General features: G+C 45.9%; 1 protein-coding gene across 1 annotated transcript in view; it reads right to left on the reverse strand.

Annotated features, from left to right (window-relative positions):
* The window catches only part of COL22A1 (collagen type XXII alpha 1 chain), a 326468-nt gene that overhangs the window by 158141 nt on the left and 149496 nt on the right, over positions 1 to 18831 (reverse strand). Inside the window, exons 17-22 of the mRNA XM_045398749.2 lie at positions 16069 to 16122; positions 14040 to 14084; positions 9564 to 9608; positions 9262 to 9291; positions 8937 to 8990; positions 4965 to 5018 (exon numbers count right to left, since the gene is read on the reverse strand). Coding sequence (XP_045254684.2) covers positions 4965 to 5018; positions 8937 to 8990; positions 9262 to 9291; positions 9564 to 9608; positions 14040 to 14084; positions 16069 to 16122 — 282 coding nt within the window. The remainder of the gene's footprint in view (positions 1 to 4964; positions 5019 to 8936; positions 8991 to 9261; positions 9292 to 9563; positions 9609 to 14039; positions 14085 to 16068; positions 16123 to 18831) is intronic.

Here is an 18831-nt window from a genome sequence, read left to right on the forward strand (position 1 = left end):
ATAGATGCAGGCACTGAGCTAGCAATATCCACAGGACAGAACACAACCTGAATCAGGGAATTACCCATGATGACTGAAAGGCCATGGGCCCCCAAAAACCCACTTGCTCATCATCCGTGATTCACTAGAGGAAGCAGGACAAGCGGGGAGCTGTCCTCTGTGTTGCTCTGCACCCTGTGCTAATGCTCCCGCCATCCCGCCTTGTCACTCTTGGTTCACTCTCCTCTGCTAGATGCTGGGCCTTTCAGAGCATGACTTCTGCCCTTTCCTCAGCATGGCCTCCACCTGGCATCCGACCTGAACGAGGATGGGTGCTCAGAAGCCCTATGCTCTGCCCAGCCCCTGCCCTTTCTCAGTGGATCACCGTGGGAGCCTCCTAACCGGCCTCCTTCCTGCAGTCTGTTCTCAACACAACAAGACATGTGAATGTGTTTAGGGCACAACCCGGGCCCTGCCACTGCGACCCTCGAAACCCCAGAATGAGCAACCACAACCAGAAACGTATGAGATAAGCCCATCTTGAACATGAAATTATTTGATGTAGCTTCCAGAAGCAGTGTTCCTAGATTTAAGTAAAATAATGGTATTATGGTTTTGTGTCTCTTAAGATTCCTTCTCTTTTGGAGACAACATACTGAAATATTTAGAAACAACATGATGTGATGATTTTAGGACTTGCTTTCAGGGAATTCAGTGGTGGGTAGAAGTGAGTGTTGGTTTATATAAAATAAGTTTTTCAATCACTTATAAGTGTTGAGTGGGTTTGGGGTATATGAAGGTTCATTTTACTGTCCTTTCTACTTTTGCGGATGATCAATCATCATAAAACATTTCATCATAAAACATTTTTTCATCGTAAATTTGTTTTTCATCATAAAACGTTTTTTGAAAACATGTAAAAGCTCCATTGGTTACTCGCGGTAAAAGCCAAAGTCCTTATGATGGCCCACGAGGCCTGAAATGAACCTCTTCTCCTGCCAGGCCCCTTGCTGGGTCTAGCCACACAGCCCTCTGGGCTCTAACACTCTGCACCTGTGCCTGCCCCAGGACCTTCTGCCTGTCAGGCTCTTTCCCAGCTATCAGTTTGACCAACATCCTCACCCCCAGAGGGCCTGTTCAAGGAAAATTGTCTTCACTGGGGCTTCCTACATCACCTGCTTACATGCTATTACGTCTCTTTCGCCTTGCCTGCCAGAATATAAACACTATGCGGGCAAGAGCTTCCTTCTTGTTCCTGAACTACTTACTTGCCTACAACACTGCCTGGTACCCAGTAGATACAGAAGAAGAAATATTTGTTGAATGGATGAATCTGTGGAAGGAAAGGTGAGAACAAAAGGGGCAGGAAGGAATAAGAGCAAGTAAAAGAAAAACAGCAAAAAAGTTGGAAAAGGGAACACAAGAGGAAGAAAAGAGGAACTGGTTGAGAGTCCCCAGTATGATGCCAGCAGAGCCTGAACTAGAAGCCATGTCTGCAGCCATTTTAATTATACCAATGAGTTTCCAAACTGAAGAGGAAGAAGTCCAGGACAAAGCTGATGGGTGTAAGCAAGTGTGCAGAGGCAGGATGCCTTCTCAAGGGGGCACTTTCCATACCCAAAACACTGATTTCAATGATCCCATTGACTCCCATGGAAAACTCACTCACTCCTGCAAGGCCACCTCAAACATCACCTTTTCCCTTGGATGTGCCAGTTTCCAGCCCCCGTGCTCCTCTCAGCAGACTCCCTCAAGCTGAGATCCCCTCTATCCTCTGAACATCTGTAGTCTTCCTCAGTCTCCATTGAGGTCACCTATTTACATACACTGAGCTCTCTAGCCGACCTGTGAGCTCCTGGTAGCCGAGACCTTAATGTTTTCAGAAAATCCCAAAGCATTTAGCAGAGTGTCTGTGCATCACAAGAACTCAACATGAGCTTTTGGACAGACTGACACATGGAAAGAAAGAAGGGAGAAAATGAGAAGTCGGGCTTTGGGGACACACAACCCGCAGTGCGAATCCCTGAGGGGCCACTGATGGCTGTGCTGTATCAGAGCCTGTCCTTCATCTGCAGAAATGGGGATAGCAGGGCTGTTATGGGAGCTGCCATGTAATTGGAGCTCAATAAACACCATATCCTACCTTTGCCCATCATCACTGTACCCCAAACCCTCACCCTGCTTGCTTCTCTGGATCTCCTTGTTTTATTCCTCAAATCTCCAGACCCCGGTGTATTGCCCAATTTCCAAGGCCTGTGGATTGTGTTAAGCTCAGACCAGGCCAAGCACCATTGCATGGATGGCTGGTATTGCTCAGAAGGGTAAAAAGTATTTCTGAAGATGACAATAGTCACCCTGGGAAGCACACCCAGCAGGTTTAAAGAAGTTGTATCTAAGAAGGTGATATGGTTTGGCTGTGACCCCACCCAAATCTCATCTTGACTTGTAGCTCCCATAATTCCCATGTGTTGTGGGAGGGACCTGGTGGGAGATAATTGAATCACGGGGGCAGTTTCCCTCATACTGTTCTCGTGGCAGTGAATAAGTCTCACAAGATTTGATGGTTTTACAAGGGAAACCCCTTTCACTTGGTTCTCATTCTCTCCTTGCTGCCACATAAAGCATGTCTTTCACCTTCTGACATGATTGTGAGACCTCCCCAGACACGTGAAACTGTGAGTCCATTCACCTTCTGCCATGATTGTGAGGCCTCCCCAGCCCCGTGGAACTGTGAGTCCATTAAACCTCTTTTCCTTTATAAATTACACAGTCTTGGGTATGTCTATCAGCAGTACGAAAATTGACTAATACAGAAGGTATGAGCCTGATGAGTGAGCTCTGGGCAAGATGTTCCCTCCCCACCTTAATAAGAGTAAATTAGATAAAGATGTAGATTTTAAAAACCTTCACAGTCATCTTTATATAAACAGTTCCACCCATCATCTAATTCTACTTTGGAAAAGTAACAATTGCCCAAGTTCAATGCAAAATGAAAAAAGCTTCATGTAAACATTAATTACATAAATGCACAAAGATTGTTGTTTTCTCTTAAGACTGTGCAGGAGCATGTTGAGAGAATGACAGCCATGTCAGCTGTCACATCATGCTGCCCAACCGGGGCCAAGTTCCTTCCTGAGCACTTTTTCTCCTAACAACACAGCTGGTGACGCCTTCCCCACTGTAGCAAGAAGTAAACCGGCCTGGAGAGACCAGGTGACTTGCAAGGGTCACACAGCTGCTGAGAAGTGGAGCAGTGCTCCAATCCCAGGTGCATCTTGTTCTGAAGTCCAGGATCCTTCCACTCTATGGAGGAGGGAGACACCTGGCTTTGACCCACCTGCCTGCCTCACTTGACTGACAGGGAAACTGGGGATGCTGAATGGGAAGTGGGGGCGAGTGAATCTCTGATACGGTTTGACTGTGTCCCCACCCAAATCTCATCTTGAATTGTAACTCCCACAGTTCCCACATACTGTGGGAGGAACCCGGTAGGAGGTGATTGAATTATGGGGGGATGTCTATTCCCATGCTGTTCTCATGATAGTAAATGAGCCTCAGAAGAGCCGGTGGTTTTAAAAACAGGAGTTTCCCGACACAAGCTCTCTCTTTGCCTGCTGTCATCCATGTAAGACGTAACTTGCTCCTCCTTGCCTTCTGCCATGATTGTGGGGCCTCCCCAGCCATGTGGAACTGTAAGTCCATTAAACCTTTCTCTGGTAAATTGCCCAGTCTTGGGCATGTGTTTATCAGCAGCGTAAGAACAGACTAATACAATCTCTCTCACCCAGTGCACCTTCATGATGCCTTTCTGCATCTCACCTAGCCTTAAAATAAATTATTTGTAGAATCTTGAGAATTCAAAAGGGTTATAGGAGACACAGTTCTTTGAAAACCAAAGACTGAAGTTAACTAGTGGGTAAGTACAGGTTGGAGTCAGCGCTGAATTAGAAGAGCAAGCCATCCCCTTTCAGAACTGAGGATGTGAAGTGTGATAGGGAGGCAACTCCCTTAGATGAAGTCAATCCACAGCAAAATATATGGCACCATCCACGTCACTGAGCTACAGATTGTCCAGGCTAAGAGAGGCCATATGTGGGATGAGGGCTGCCTCTCCCAGATGCCAGGACTCCATTCCCACCCACCCATCAGTGGTGTAAACCTCCAGAGGCAGGAAGCTCACTGGTCCCTGGAGCTACCTGTCCCGTCTGTGGATGCCTTTGGCCCTCAGATTGTTAACCATGTGAACTAGTAAAAAGTGGTACAAGCTTAAGGGTTACAGTTCAAAAAATGTGAGCTGACTTCCTGCCCTGTGCCAGGCACCTTGGTGGGAACTGGGGACACAGAGTTGAGTCTGGCTTTCAGTCCAGTTTGCTGTGGGAGCATCGGAGGGGATGGGGGTACAACCCAAGCATGCTTCTGCAGCCTTCCTCAGAATGTACGGCATTGTTTCAAGAGCTGAACTTACTGGTGAATTATACCCTTACAGTGTACACAATCTAGATAGGAAAACAGGTGCTTAATTAAATTAATTAAATACCATGATGCATCATATTCAATAGCATGGATATATTAGATGCACAGCTGTATCATTTCACCCCTACTTTTTCTCACTTTTCTCAAGACTTAGCTTAAATATCATCTCCTTCAAGAAGCCCCCCAGGCTGGGTCAGTTGCCTCTTCTCTGTGTACCCTCAGCACTGGGCTTCCCCGCTCTGGGGCTGGGATTACCCAGTGGATTCATGTCTCTCTATATGACTCGTGGCAGACAACTGACTGATCTCCATGTCCCAGAGGCCCAACTCAAGGCAGAACACATAGTAGAACCTCAACCATGTTTGATGAACTGAATCCAACCCTTCATTCTACTTCCAATATTCATTTCAAGCCCCTGAAACTGACACTGTCTATCTTCTCTGCATGGCATTATAAAATAGGGACCAGTGTGGGTGAGCTGAGGAATCACAAAGAAAAGAGAGTTTACTTACTCGGAGACCTTGCAAACCAGGAGGTCCATCCCTGCCTTCTGGGCCTATTGGACCCTTTAGGAGAAACACAAAGGAAAAAGAGAGAGAAACACAATGGTAAATGCAGGGCTTAAATTCTAAAGCTTAGGCTTCAGAATCTCACCCTCATTGAATAGTGTAATACCATCCTGTTCCAATGGAGAAATTGGGAGGTCCCATTGTCTCAAACCGATAACACTTTAAAACATGTACATCTATCTGATCTGATTAAGTATGTTGAACAGTTAGGATGTAAGAAACATAGTTCATACCTTATCCTGAGTACTGTAAGCATCCAATAGCTTGCTTTAGTGGTTTGCACAAAGCACACAGAAACAAATTGGAACCTAAGTGTCTTTGATTCTAAGCCCAGTGCCCTTTCCCTGTAGACTGCTGGCTCAGAAAGAATTGGCATAGACTATCTGACCCTCAGGCAACGGTGATATGCAAAACATGACAGTCTGGACAAATGAATGAAATTGTTAGGAAAGATCAATTTCAATTAACCAAGGAACATTGGTGCAGGGAGGGGTCATACTGACCTCATTCACATCCTGCCCCCTCGTCCTGCCTCGATTCTGCCGCATGAGCTCAGGCAAGTCACTTGGTGCCGTTAAACCTCAGTTATCTCACCTCTGAAGTGGGGATGATACAACCAACTACTGAGCAGTTATGAATGGGTTCTAAAGTTGGGGCACAGCACCCAGGTCCTCTGACAGAACCCTGATTTTTTCCATAGAATGAGGCATACCATGTGAGTGGGAAACTGAAACCCTAAGCTTAAGCTGTGACTCTATCACCACTTCCAGGTGAATTTGGCCAGAAATGCCCTCTCTGCACTTCAGTTTCCCCACCTTCAATAAATATTATTTTCCTGATGATCATACTAATAGCTACTGCTGCTAAATTTTGCCTAACTATACGTGACCAAGCTGCATTTAGGTCAAAGGTCTTTTCTCTTAATAACGCCATGTAAATGAATAAATCAATGGACAAACTGCAGTAATTAAAGGTGTGGATCTCTCTTCCTAACAAGGAGTCTGTTGAGCTCAGGACACACAGAAAGAGAAGGCCCTAAAGGCACGTGTCTTTTAAGTGTCAAGAAATGCCTGGCATTGATCTACATGGCTGGCCCTTTAGTGGCTCCACCAGACGTTGGTAAAACTATCAGAGCCTCTTTCATCTTGGGGAAAGGATGAAAGATGCCAGCATTTGGATGCAGAATGCTGAACACTGTTTCCATTTCGAGAATGGGATATATTTTCCTCTCTCTGGGATTGCTGAACACAAACTCAAAATTTTCCATTCTCGACAGAAGTCACTGAAGCCAGCTTCTCAATTCAATTCAATCCAATGAATATTTAGAAAGTAACTGCTCTGCAGAAGGCCCCGAGCTAGGTGCTGCCAGGGATTCAAAAGCAGATAGAAGTGACAATTGATATCAGCATTGGGCTCAGTCAGGCTCCATGGCTCTCTGCTTCAGAGAGCAGCTCATTTAACCTCATAGTATGTTTACATAAGATGCCGCTGCGGCAGATTTCCAAGTTAGGGGTGAATCGAATGACGATCAGAGATTAAGCAATGTCACCAAAGCCACAAAATTACTTGGTGGACCATAAAATCAGGTGCTCTAGTTCCTAATCCCAAGTGCCTTCCATGACTCTATTTCTGTAAGCTCACACTACAGTCAGGTTCACTTTCGTGGCCCTCTTGAACACCTGTTGCAGGGCTAGCTCTACAAGCGTGTGTTAAGTTCCCACCATGTGATAAACTCTGTGGATTGAGAGACGGGGGAGATATTGGTCCTCGCCTAAAGAATCTTATAGTCTTGGGCCTCTCATTACTGTTCTTCTCTTAATAAGGACTTTAGTTAGGCTGTTTGCTTTTTGAACACTCCCAAGGGAGTCTTATCAATAACATCATGTATTGTACTAAATCCCATTCTGTCTAGGCTAGAGGACATCTTCAGAACCATGGGCAACCCTGTTGGACAACAAGCTAAGATATTCTGAATTTTGAAAGTAGGTAGGTTCAAGACCCTCCCCATGTCCTGTATAACGGACCCTAGAAATGGTACAAGCAGGGGATTCCCATTCATCATCTAGAATTTGCAAATATTTATTTGCAGTTATTTCTTTTTTCACATAGCTGCTTCTTCAGACTCTGAAGTTGCCTCATCCCTGTATCTTCAGCCTCAGTATTTTGCTTGATATAAGGTAGGTGGTAACAAACATTTGAGGTTTCTTCCTTCTCTCCCTCCCTCATTTACCATAACAAAATCTAGGTAAAGGGAAAGGACTACCCACATATTTTCATCTCAGGAAGAGGCCAAGAAGTTTGCCTCATGATTAAGCAGAACTAGCTCTCTCTAGCTGCTGCTTCTGTAGTGGGGGCCATGAAATAAAGTAATTCCCCCTTATGCAGCTCAGAGGAAGTATTGTGAACTCCATGGTGAAAACAGCAGAGGCTGCACAGTCAGATCTGGGTTCAAGTTCAGTTCTGCTTCTCAATAGTTATGTGACTTTGTGCAAACCACTCAATGTCTGTGCACTAAGTTTTCATTGGTAAAACATGAAAAATAACATCTTCACCCTTGCAAACTTAATAGGCATATATTTGCACAAGAAAGCATACTATTGCCGGGCATGATGGCTCATGCCTATAATCCCAGCACTCTGGGAGGCCAAGACGGGTGGATCACGAGGTCAGGAGATTGAGACCACGGTGAAACCCCGTCTCTACTAAAAATACAAAAAATTAGCTGGGTGTGGTGGTGGGTGCCTGTAGTCCCAGCTACTCAGGAGGCTGAGGCAGGAGAATGGTGTGAACCCGGGAGGTGGAGCTTGCAGTGAGCTGAGATCACACCACTGTACTCCAGCCTGGGTGACAGAGCAAGACTCCATCTCAAACAAAAAAAAAAAAAAAAGAAAGAAAAAGAAAACATACTATAGTATAGACCTTCAATATTTGCCAATAATAGATCTGAAATATACATGTATATATGCATAGAAAGGTAAATACTGAAACATGCTGCTTTCTCTGCATTATCTAGTTTAAATCTCTCAACAGTTATAACAATTGTGGGCAGCTCTGGAAACTGAAGCTGGATTGGTCACAGAGACATAAGTTAGATATTCTGATCCAAAATCTTTGATATAAAATTGTTCCAATTTTCCTAGAAGTAAACATCCCTTAAGTTTCTTCCAGTTTTACCCCAGCAAAAACATATAAATACATCCTCATAAAGAGTGGGCCTCAATAGCTTAAAATAAATCTGATCTATGTTCATTTATAAGTCAGTTATTTTATTCCTTTCAATAAAATACAGTAACTTGAAAGCAACAGCAGCACATTGCCAGAAGAAGCAACTTTAAAGCAGTGACCCTGTGGAGTGTACTGTATTCTCATTAATTATCCTCGATATCTGAACTCACATCATAAGATAATCACAAGGGCCTTTTGGATGGCCTCTTCCCAACTGGTTATTTGCATAACATTAAATTCTTAACAGAGGGAGAAACCAGAGGCTGAAATGTCCCAGGCCACCGCAAAGTCAGAACTGACCAGAAACATGGGGAAAGTGAGTAGGTTGGAAATGATTCAATCAGCATGTAAGTGTCCAATGTTTTTATTCTACTTCATCTGAAAGGAAAATGAAAAATCAAACTGAATCCCCAGAAACCCCCACCACAGCCCACTGGGGACTGGGGGCTCTGAAAGTAGGGTGCCTGCACTTCATTCTCATTCCACACATGGCAACTGTGTGATGTGCAGCGTTATCCCACCTCTTCCAGGCTCAGTTTTTCCTATGAGAGATGTGACCACAACAGCACCTCCCAATCAGGTGATGCGGAGGCACTTGAGATAATGCCATGCTCAGCACTGGGAATGACTATGATCTTCCAAACCCAGAATTGTGCAGAGCAAACCCTGCGCGGGAGAGGGACAACTTACCGGAGCTCCTGGAGGCCCAGGGGGGCCTTGGTGACCTCTGGGTCCTGGAGCTCCCTGGTAACACAAGCCAAACATGTGTTTAGTCATGACTTTTCCTCCATATGATCAGGCCCACCACTACCCATGGCCCTTTCCTGACTCAAAGTTTACTTTCCAAGTTCTCGATAGGGAGCAGAGGTCTGGGAGTGGGTATTTGCATTCCTGGCAGAAAGGCAACGGGAGTCTGAAAGGCTCCATCTGAGCTCAGCCTGAGATCATGGTTGTGGCTTCTCTGTTTCTGCTGTGACCTAAATCCCCATGAGAAGAGGACGCGTGTGCCTCTTACCTGTTCCCCTTTCAAGCCCTCTCGCTGCACCTGAGAAACAAAGCAAGCATTAGCAAAGGTGCTGGCCTTTCCGCACCCACAGTCAACCTCTCTCAGCTGCACTAAGGCCTTTCATTCACAAGCCATGCTGTCACGCCGTGCCTCCTGACTCTTCTCTGATTCTGCCCCATTTTGAGTGTTGAAAGTCTCCTATCCAACCCATGTCCTTAGAAGAGCGCTGCCTTATTCTTAGCGGTGAAGATCATCCAACAACCCAATCCCACCAGCGCCTGCATCTATGATTCCAACCGCTGGTGACTCACCACCGAGCCTGGTACACCAGGCAGGCCCGCAGGTCCCACGTCACCCTGCACAGAAACAACAAATATTTCAGCGTAGTTACTGGTGCCACCTTCTGCGGCGGTCCCATCCCTCCGAGGCTCATTCTTGCAAGCCCAGGGGACTGCACCCTTCCCTGTTCACCACCACACATATCTTCATCTTGCCCGGGCCTGCTGTCTTGTGATGTTCTCAAAGTTCGGGGTCTGATCCTCATCTCTGCCTCAGGTCTTAAGCTTCTTGCGGGCAGGAGTCTTATTTTCTATTTTGTGCACATCCAATCTAGTGCCTAGATTTGGGTCATGTTCCATGAACACCTCATGGCCTTCACCAGCCTCTGCTGCCTGAAAGCAGCCTCGTTGAACCCCTGCCCGCACCAGCCACTGTCTCTGCACTGTGAGAGCCGTGACGATATATTTTGGCATGTCTCTTGTGCCAGGTTCATAGCTCCGTACACAATCAGCGTTCAGTAAGTATTTATCAAATAAGTAACTAAAAATGCGGCACTGCTTCTCATCCATTTTCATTACGTCACTTTATACACAAGGCTTGTCTCCTGCCTCCTCCTACTTGGTCTCCAGGTCCCCTGGGCTACGACGGCTGTGGCCTGACCAGATGTTCCAGGGTGTGCGCTACAACTTGGTCCTAAATGAAGCGTATTTGTCAATTTTGATCACAGAAAAATCTTTAGTTTCTACGGTGCCTTATGGCTAAAGCAAGGGAAATACTTATAGCCAATGTCTCCACACATGACGTAGGGACATATCTTTTCCTTTTACCTAGAGCTTAGCTCAGGGAGCATGGCAAACATTCAAAAGCTGTTGTTAATGAAGCTGGTAAATGAATAAATGAATCACCAATTAAAGCTGACGGCATCTATTAGGTCTTAAGGCTAAAGGGGAAGAGTGAATGGCTCAAGACACACCCTCACTGCCTTGGGGATTCTATTCCATGGACAGGAAATGTTTCTTCTGAGACCAAAATGGATACATTCACAATGTGCCTTCCAACGCCCTGTCTCCCATCCCCAACCGAGACCTGGAAAAATCACCTGCTTTTCACAACATCCAGTGTTTTTCTAAAAATCCCTATTCATCATATTTTATGTCAAAAGTCTTGAGTGACAGTTTTCTTTATTGTATCTTCCTGTTTCTCACATATAGAAATTGAGTCCTGCCTCAGAAATATTTCTCTTCTGTTTTATTTTTTCCATGCTACCACTACCCCTGCACACATGTGCACCCACACGAGCACATATTCTCACACACGCGTGCTTGCACACACACTGCATTTACCACTCTATAGCCCCTGCAGGCACTTCCATGACATGAACGAGTGAAGATCTCCATACACTCAGATCCCAGCGCGGATAGCAAGGTATTTCTTCATGAACATCCTTCAACTCCTCCAAGCTGACTTAGATTTTCCCTAGACTCCCACAAACCTTATTCATATCTTGGTAATAGAAGATTGTTAGAAAACATTCTGAGCTATACTCTCTCTCTCTCTCTCTGTGTGTGTGTGTGTGTGTGTGTGTGTGTGTGTGTGTGTGTGTGTAGGGAGAGACAGAGAGAACGGCTGAATAATGAATCTTTTGAGGTTCAAAATCATGTCTTTTGTTATGACTACTTTGTGTCACTGTTACATTCACCTCTGTTGGTTTCATTGTTGTATTTCTCATAATATTATTGTTGTATTACGCCACAAAAAGTGAGCTTCCAATAAGTTATGAAATCAGTTAATCAATACATGCTTTAATTACTTTCAACTCACCATATAAGCGCCAATGTTCCAACAAATTGGGTAGGAGACTAAGACCCTAGCATCCATCCCTAACAACTGTATGTATACAGCTAACAGTTACTGGAGAAACTCTGCTTTCCAGGCTCTTCTCCAAGGACTGGACATGGATTCACTCTCGTTCCCTATGACACTATCTTTCCTGTCTTAAAGATGAGGAAACTGGGGCACAGAGGCACTGAGTAACTTGTCCGAGGTCGGAACTCTAGTAAATAATAGGACCAATAGTCTTTCCTAGAATCAGTTTCTTCCCACGACATGGGGGACACATTTTTGTAAAGATCAGTTGTGGCCACTGTGGTGGCCGGTCTCCATGACGGTCCCCCGCAGTCCCTGCTTCCTCCATGTACTTTTGTGCAGGGACTTCGCACACCATCCCCATTCCTCTATGTGACTAACAGCAACAGCAGACGTGCTGGGAGGTGACTTCCACGATTAGGTGATAAAAATGACTGTAGCTTCCGTCTCAGACTCCCTCCTTTCCCCCAACCTTGAATCAGTCACTGCTCACTTTTGGGGAGCAATTTCCCTTTCTGTGCACAGTACCATGGAGAAGCCCACGTAATAGGGCAGTAAACATCTCTGGCCAACAGCTGTCAAGAAACTCAGGCCTGCCCGTGACCACATGAGTGAGCCTGGAAGTAGATTCTCCAGCCCCAGTGGACCCTTGAGATAACCGTGAATGCATCCCCACTGACAGCCTGACTGCCTCTCAGGAGAGACCGTGAAGCCGAACAATCCAGCCATGCCATTCCCAGATTCCTGCCCTCAGAATCGTGTGAGATCACACATGATTGTATCCAACTACTATGTTTCAGGATGATTTATTACACAGCAGTAGGTAACTAGTGCAATCATAGACCCAATCTAGTAAAATCATTAAAAGGGCATAAAAATGCATCCCGTGATATTTAGATCTGCAGTAAATCATCGAATGGACAGGCAGATAATATGATAGGCCTTGGTCGATAATCAGATTCATTTTGGGTCTTGGGCAAGAAACTGTAATTTTCTAGACTTGTGTCTATTATCTGTAAAATGAAGCGGTTTAAAAAGACCAACTCTACAATTACAGTGACTTTCCCAAATTGTGTAGCATCTAAGATTTGTCTCAAGGATGTGATCTCAGAATGAGATGAGAGGCATCGTACACCTGAGCCTCACTGGTTTCTTAATTATTTCAATGAAAATCCCAAAATCATGTCATGGTCCTTGACCTTCTCCTCCCATTTCTGCTGCACTTATCATAATAAGAAATAATAACTCAGCAATTTCCCAAATATGAAGGGCAAAACCAAATCTCTAAATAAGGTGGAAGGTTGAAACTTACAACACACACCACACACACACACACACACACAAACACACACATACGCCGCAGCAAGAAATAGAGTCATCACCTAGATCCAGACTTCAAGGCTCATTCCCTCTTCGTGACTTGAAATAAACTACTTATTTTAGGACTTAGCATCCCCTGTCAAGGAACTGCAAGAATATATTAAAATCCTGACACCAGGATAATATAACAATGTACATCTCAACTCTAAAAATACTTAGGAGAGAGAATAATGAACTCGGCTAGCTCTGAAGCCCGAGTGAGTGAGTTTGGAAGACATTAACATTCTCCAGCCCCCATCCTAAGCTGAGGTCTTTGTCAGCCTGTACTATTTATTTATTTATAACAGATACCTTGTCTGCTTCCATAAGGAGTTGGAGCAGACTTCTCCCGCATTTAGAGCATATGCTGGGAACCAGTATGAGTCACACAACGACCTTCACCTGAACTCTGCAGTGAGCCACTCCAAGAAGTAAGCGATGCAGCTCGGGTCTCAGCCGTCTGAGCTGAGTAGGATGTCTCCTGTCTCAGCCCCTTCTCTCTCCCCAGCTGTTTTCCAACCCAATGTCTGATGCCTTCCTAAGGGCCTGTCTAGAAACCTGGAAGAATGTCATCCTCTTGTACTTGAACGCAGGCTATGTCTCGTCACCCCTCCTATGCCAATCCAGAATACAACATCGCACCTTCTCTTTTTCCTTCATTGTTACCCTCAATGCTTAGGAAAGCTATTTTCATGGACATTTTTGTAGGCCCTTCACATTTTGCAAAGAATGTTTACCTGCCACTGTTGCATCTGAGATGCAGAAATTCTTAGCAGCAAATTTACTTCATTAAGCCTGGAAGATATTCTAAAATAGATGACCAATATAATAAGATACGACCCTTATTTTGTTTTTTAAATACCTAGGCCTTTTTCAGGATTCTGATTCTGATTTTTAAAAATTGCAAAATGTAGTAGAGAAGGAGAAAAGAAGAGGAAGAGAAAAGGAAAAAGTTTTTGTAAGATTTTTTAATATTTATAGCCTCCCTATTTCAAAAAGCATTGTCAGTAGCATAATATTTTAATGCATCTAAATATTATATAATAGAACTTTTTTTGCTTTTCAAATGGATTTTTATTCCTAAAAGTAGACAAAAAAATTCAACATGATAGCCAGAAATGTATTATGTAAGTTCCTGATGCCCCAGCCACCACCCTTTGTATATGCTTTGTTCCCAGAGTTGCCACCCAGGCCCCTTCCCTACACCTGATTTGCCAAGGTGGGCAGTCCCCGCACCTGACTGCCCAGGGCACAGAGCCCTCAACAGCCCCAGGCTTGCTCACCTTTTCTCCCTGGGGTCCTGCCACACCAGGAGGGCCAGGCCTGCCCTGGAGGAAAGAAAGAAAAGGCAGATTATGATGGGCACTAGGGATACAATAGTGGGGAGTTGGGGAGAAAGAAGTTGAAAGACAGCTCCCCACTGTGGCTGGACTTTTCTTCAGAAGCCAAAGTCCCTTTAGACCTGACTTTCTGGACTGCGTTTATTGCTAGAAAGTTCTTCCTCAAATAACCTAAGCTCCCTACCTCCATGCTTTCTCGTCTGCAGTTGCGCTGGTTCTGCAGCATGGATAACACATTCTGAGAAAACAAAGAACCCCTTCCTGAGGAATATGAGGGCCTGGGCAAGAGAAAGAAGAAGCACATAATCAGGACCTGCCCCGGCCCAGGGAGCACAGAAGGCAGAGTCTGGGGGAGTCGAAGGAAATCCTTAGAGCTGAGGACTGGTGAGGCACCAGGGAAGAGGGAAGGGCCACCCAGACTCTGGCCAGGAATAGTTAGGGCCACAGGGAAACCAAAGTCCCAGAGGGCTGGTACAGGGGACGCTGAAGACTCGTCCCTCCTGCTCTTCGATGTCCCCACTGGGAAGCCTTCCACGAGCTGCCAAGAGAATGCCTGAGCTTCTCCACCTCCTGCAGGAGCGGGGTGTGGGAGCGGCCCAGGAGCCACAGCACAGAGCACAGGGCAGTCCTCAGCCAGCGTCCTCACAGACCCCAGAAAGGGCCTGGAGGGCAGCTGCACAGTCAATCTCCGTCCATGGACAGAGGGCTTTGTATAGGAAAAGATCCTAAGGACACAGACATGGGCTCAAGGATGCATGCAAAGCACCCTCACTTCCTCTTTACTCTGAACAGCAAAGATCTGTAACCCCACTGTGCTGGCTTCCCCTGCACCCTGAGACCCTCGCCGGCCGCCCCACACCACCAGCGTTAGCTCTGTGTGCTATATTCACACCATAGACCATTAACTGGTCACTTGAGTCAGGCCTTTGGTGAATATTTTTTTAAATGGTTCCATGTTTATGATACAATGTTGAGGGAAGAAAAGCAAGATATAAAAAGTATGATTCCAATTTGTTACATGACAACAATAAATACAAATCCAGATATTTGTGGGAGATGGAATGAACTATAAGTTTAATTTATATTAATATAGTATCAGAATATTTATTGTAATTCATTGACATTGGATATAATTAATGTATATATATTTATCTATGTTTTCATATTTATATAAATAAATATATTAATTGGCATGTATGTTAAATTACGCTATGCAACACAGCATTTGACTAATTGGCTTTAACACGAATGTATGATTTTAGGCTTTATTTCATTTGAATTTTAAATTTAAATATGTAAATGTAGTTTCTTTTGGAATAGATGATACGTTCACCTGGTTCGAAATTGAAGTGCGTAAACATTTAAAGCCCCCTTCTGGGGGCAACCAAGCCGTAAGATTATCATCGTCTTGTTTATTCTTCCAGAGACAGTCTCTGAAAGTCACAGATGCATTTTCCCCCACACCATTCCGAACACTTTTATTTTCCACTGAACCACGTCTTGCAGACCCCTCACATCAGTGCATCCAGAGTTTCTCCATGAATGTCCTCAGCCCCATAGCACTCTCTGTGTCAATGCCTCCTGATTTATTTAACTAGCTTTGTCCTGAGGAGCACTGGGGCTGTCTTGAATCTTTCCCTCTGGGGACAGGATGACAATGAGCGCTGCTTACACACATCACCTTGAAAACGTGCGCGTGGTCAGAGGCCTTTACATTATGATAACGCATCACCTTACCTGATGTAAAATGGATTTCAAGTGGTCTATGCACTGGGATCCCTCCAGCTCTGGGGTTCGCAGAGTCAACCTACGGCTACGCAGCTGGGGTCTGGTCCTAAGCCTCCTGCAGCCTCCAGCTGAGCAAGGAGTAGGCCCAGGTGCTGAGGCTCTGTGGAGCTTCATGTGGGGTCCAGTCATCCCCATCCTCTGACCACTGATGAAACCTAGCCCAACAGTGCCAGCACACACTTACCTGCTGTCCTGCATCCCCAGGCTTCCCGGGAAATCCATCCAGGCCTCGCTCTCCCTGGCAAAAGAAGGAAAATGGAGAAATAAAGAGCAGGTAAGTGACCATAGGCAGTGGCCCAGCGCACATCCCCGCAGTGACCATCATGGACAAGGAGGGCGGGGAGAAGGTGCCAAACACACACGAGTACGCACGCACGCGCGTGCGCACACACGCACACATACACACACACAGCAGCCCTAGACAGGATTTGCACTGGAGGACAAGGAACATAGGTCAAAGGTCAGAACAACTGGAGTCATCTCTCTGCTTTTTACTTTTCGAATCTGTGGCCAAGAGATGGCCACGTGGCTTCTGTGAGCCACACAGTCTCTTCATCTCACGGTTTTTCATGGGGGTCAAACAAAGCCATGAGTGAGTGGGGTCTGTAATGCAGTTCATAAAATTGCAGGTGTATTTTATGCATCATTCATTTGTCCAGGAAACATATGTGAACACGTACCATGTCCTCAGTGCTCAACATAGACGTCAGAGTGAACTGCTGGCTAGCGGTAAGCCGCCATCTGCACATTCATCTGTTTACATTCAGACAGAGCTGACTGTCTTACTAGCTGTGGGATCGTGGGCAGTCATTTCACCTCTCTGAGAGTGTTTTGATTACTATGGGGATGATAATAACCCCTTCCTCAAAAGATATCTATGACTCTCAAAAAAAAAAAAAAAAAAAAAAGAAAGAAAGAAAGAAAACAAAAGGCCGGGCGTAGTAGCTCACACCTGTAATCCCAGCACTTTGGGAGGCCGAGGCAAGCAGATCACCTGAGGTCAGGAGTTAGAGACCAGCCTGGCCAACATGGTGAAATCCCATCTCTACTAAAAATACAAAAATTAGCCAGGTGTGGTGGCGCGTGCCTGTAATCCCAGCTACTTGGGAGGCTGAGGCATGAGAATCTCTTGTACCTGGGAGACAGAGGCTACAGTGAGTCGAGATTGTGCCACTGCTCTCCAGCCTGGGTGACAGAGTGAGACTCTCTCCAAAAAAAAAAAAAAAAAAAAGATCCCTATGACCAAGTCCCCAGAGAGAACGCTCCTGCTGAGGACAGGTGAGGACAGGTGAGGATAGGCGAGGATAGGCGAGGATAGGCGAAGATGGGTAGTGAGTAAGTGCTAGAGTCTTGCCCGAGCTGTGCCCTGATTTTCTTGAGCCAACTCCCAGGTGCTGGTGTGTTCAAGTCCTGGGCTAACTCAGGCCTGGTGTTCCCAGCTGGGGTCCTTCTTTCAGGTGGGCTGCAAGAACTCAGTTGGGCAGACACTCCAAACGGTGGGTTCAGACTTGTGTGAACGGTCTCCCACCCGCACCCCAGCAGCCACCACTGCCTTCTTCAGGCTCCTGAGACACAGCCACTTTGTTCCCGCTTCTGCCTTCACTGCCTCCTGTTCCCTCCACTGCTTCCTCTGTACCCTTCGGGACTCAGATTCGGTGTCCCCTCCTGACCTTTTAATCTAAATGAGAGGCTCTCTTCGGCTGCAGCATGGTCTCATTTTCTTCTCCCTCATCTCCCTTAATTCAATTTGCATCTATTATCCGTGCACACGCGCCTCCCCACTCACACGAGGACAGGAAGTGCGTTCACTCTTTTTGTTCTTGCGCTCCCAGAGCCTCAGTGTGAGCCCTGCTGACATTTACTGAATGACTGGAAGATTATACATACAAATTCTGTTGAACTCTCCTTCTATTTCTTTGTAACCTCATTTCCCAAGTGGTGATTTCTTTGCTTCTTTTTCCGTTAAAGGTTGCTTCCTCTCTCAGGATGCTGTTTTTCTTCCAGAGGTTACAGATTCCCAGTTTTCTCCTCGGGGCTGCTGTGCTAACCGTGGGTGGCCGCCCGCTGGTGGACACTGATTCTATTCACTGCCGCTCTGGGGATGGCGGGGCAGGTGGAACCTCCCGCGGGTGGCATGCAGAGGAAGGTTTTCTTCCTGTGTGGCTGCTCCTATCCCTCCCAGGGCTTGCTGACTACCTGCAGACTGGGTCTTTCCCTTCATCTGGAAACAAATACTGAGGCTTCCTACTGCCCAGGATAGGCAGGGAATGGGGCAGGGGCTGCCTGACTCTGCATCTCCAAGCGCAGGAAACCAGTGAGTCATTGACGCCTGCCCCAGGGTCCCCCCATTCCCCATCCCCACTGATGTCCACTTGGGGGTGGCCCCGACCCTCTTTGGGCTCTGCAGTTCAGCTTGCAGGCCCCTGGCCTTGCATCTATGTAGACTTAATCCTACATGTTTTCTCTCTTTCAGAAATTATCTTAAAATTCCAGAACATTGATGTATACATGTATTTTCAATCACAATTACACACTAATCTTTCAAAAAGGCTTTCCCGGTGGCTCATGCCTATAATCCCAGCACTTTGGGAGGCTGAGGCAGGCAAATCACCTGAGGTCAGGAGTTCAAGACCAGCCTGGCTAACATGGTGAAACCCCATCTCTACTAAAAAATACAAAAAAATTAGCCTGTAGTGCCCGCTACTCAGGAGGCAGGAGAATCGCTTAAACCTGAGAGGCAGAGGTTGCAGTGAGCCGAGATCATGCCACTGCTCTCCAGCCTGGGCGACAGAGTGAGACTCTGTCTCAAAACAAAATAAAAACAATAAAAATAAAAAGTCTTTCCATCACATGACACTTCGGGCGAATGGTGAGAGGAGCTGCCTGGGTTTCGTCTCTGCCAAGTGATTCCACATCTGTCATTATATCATCTCCTTCAAACTCTGTG

Source organism: Macaca fascicularis, chromosome 8, assembly GCF_037993035.2.
Source record: "Macaca fascicularis isolate 582-1 chromosome 8, T2T-MFA8v1.1".
Classification (NCBI taxonomy): Eukaryota; Metazoa; Chordata; class Mammalia; order Primates; family Cercopithecidae; genus Macaca; species Macaca fascicularis.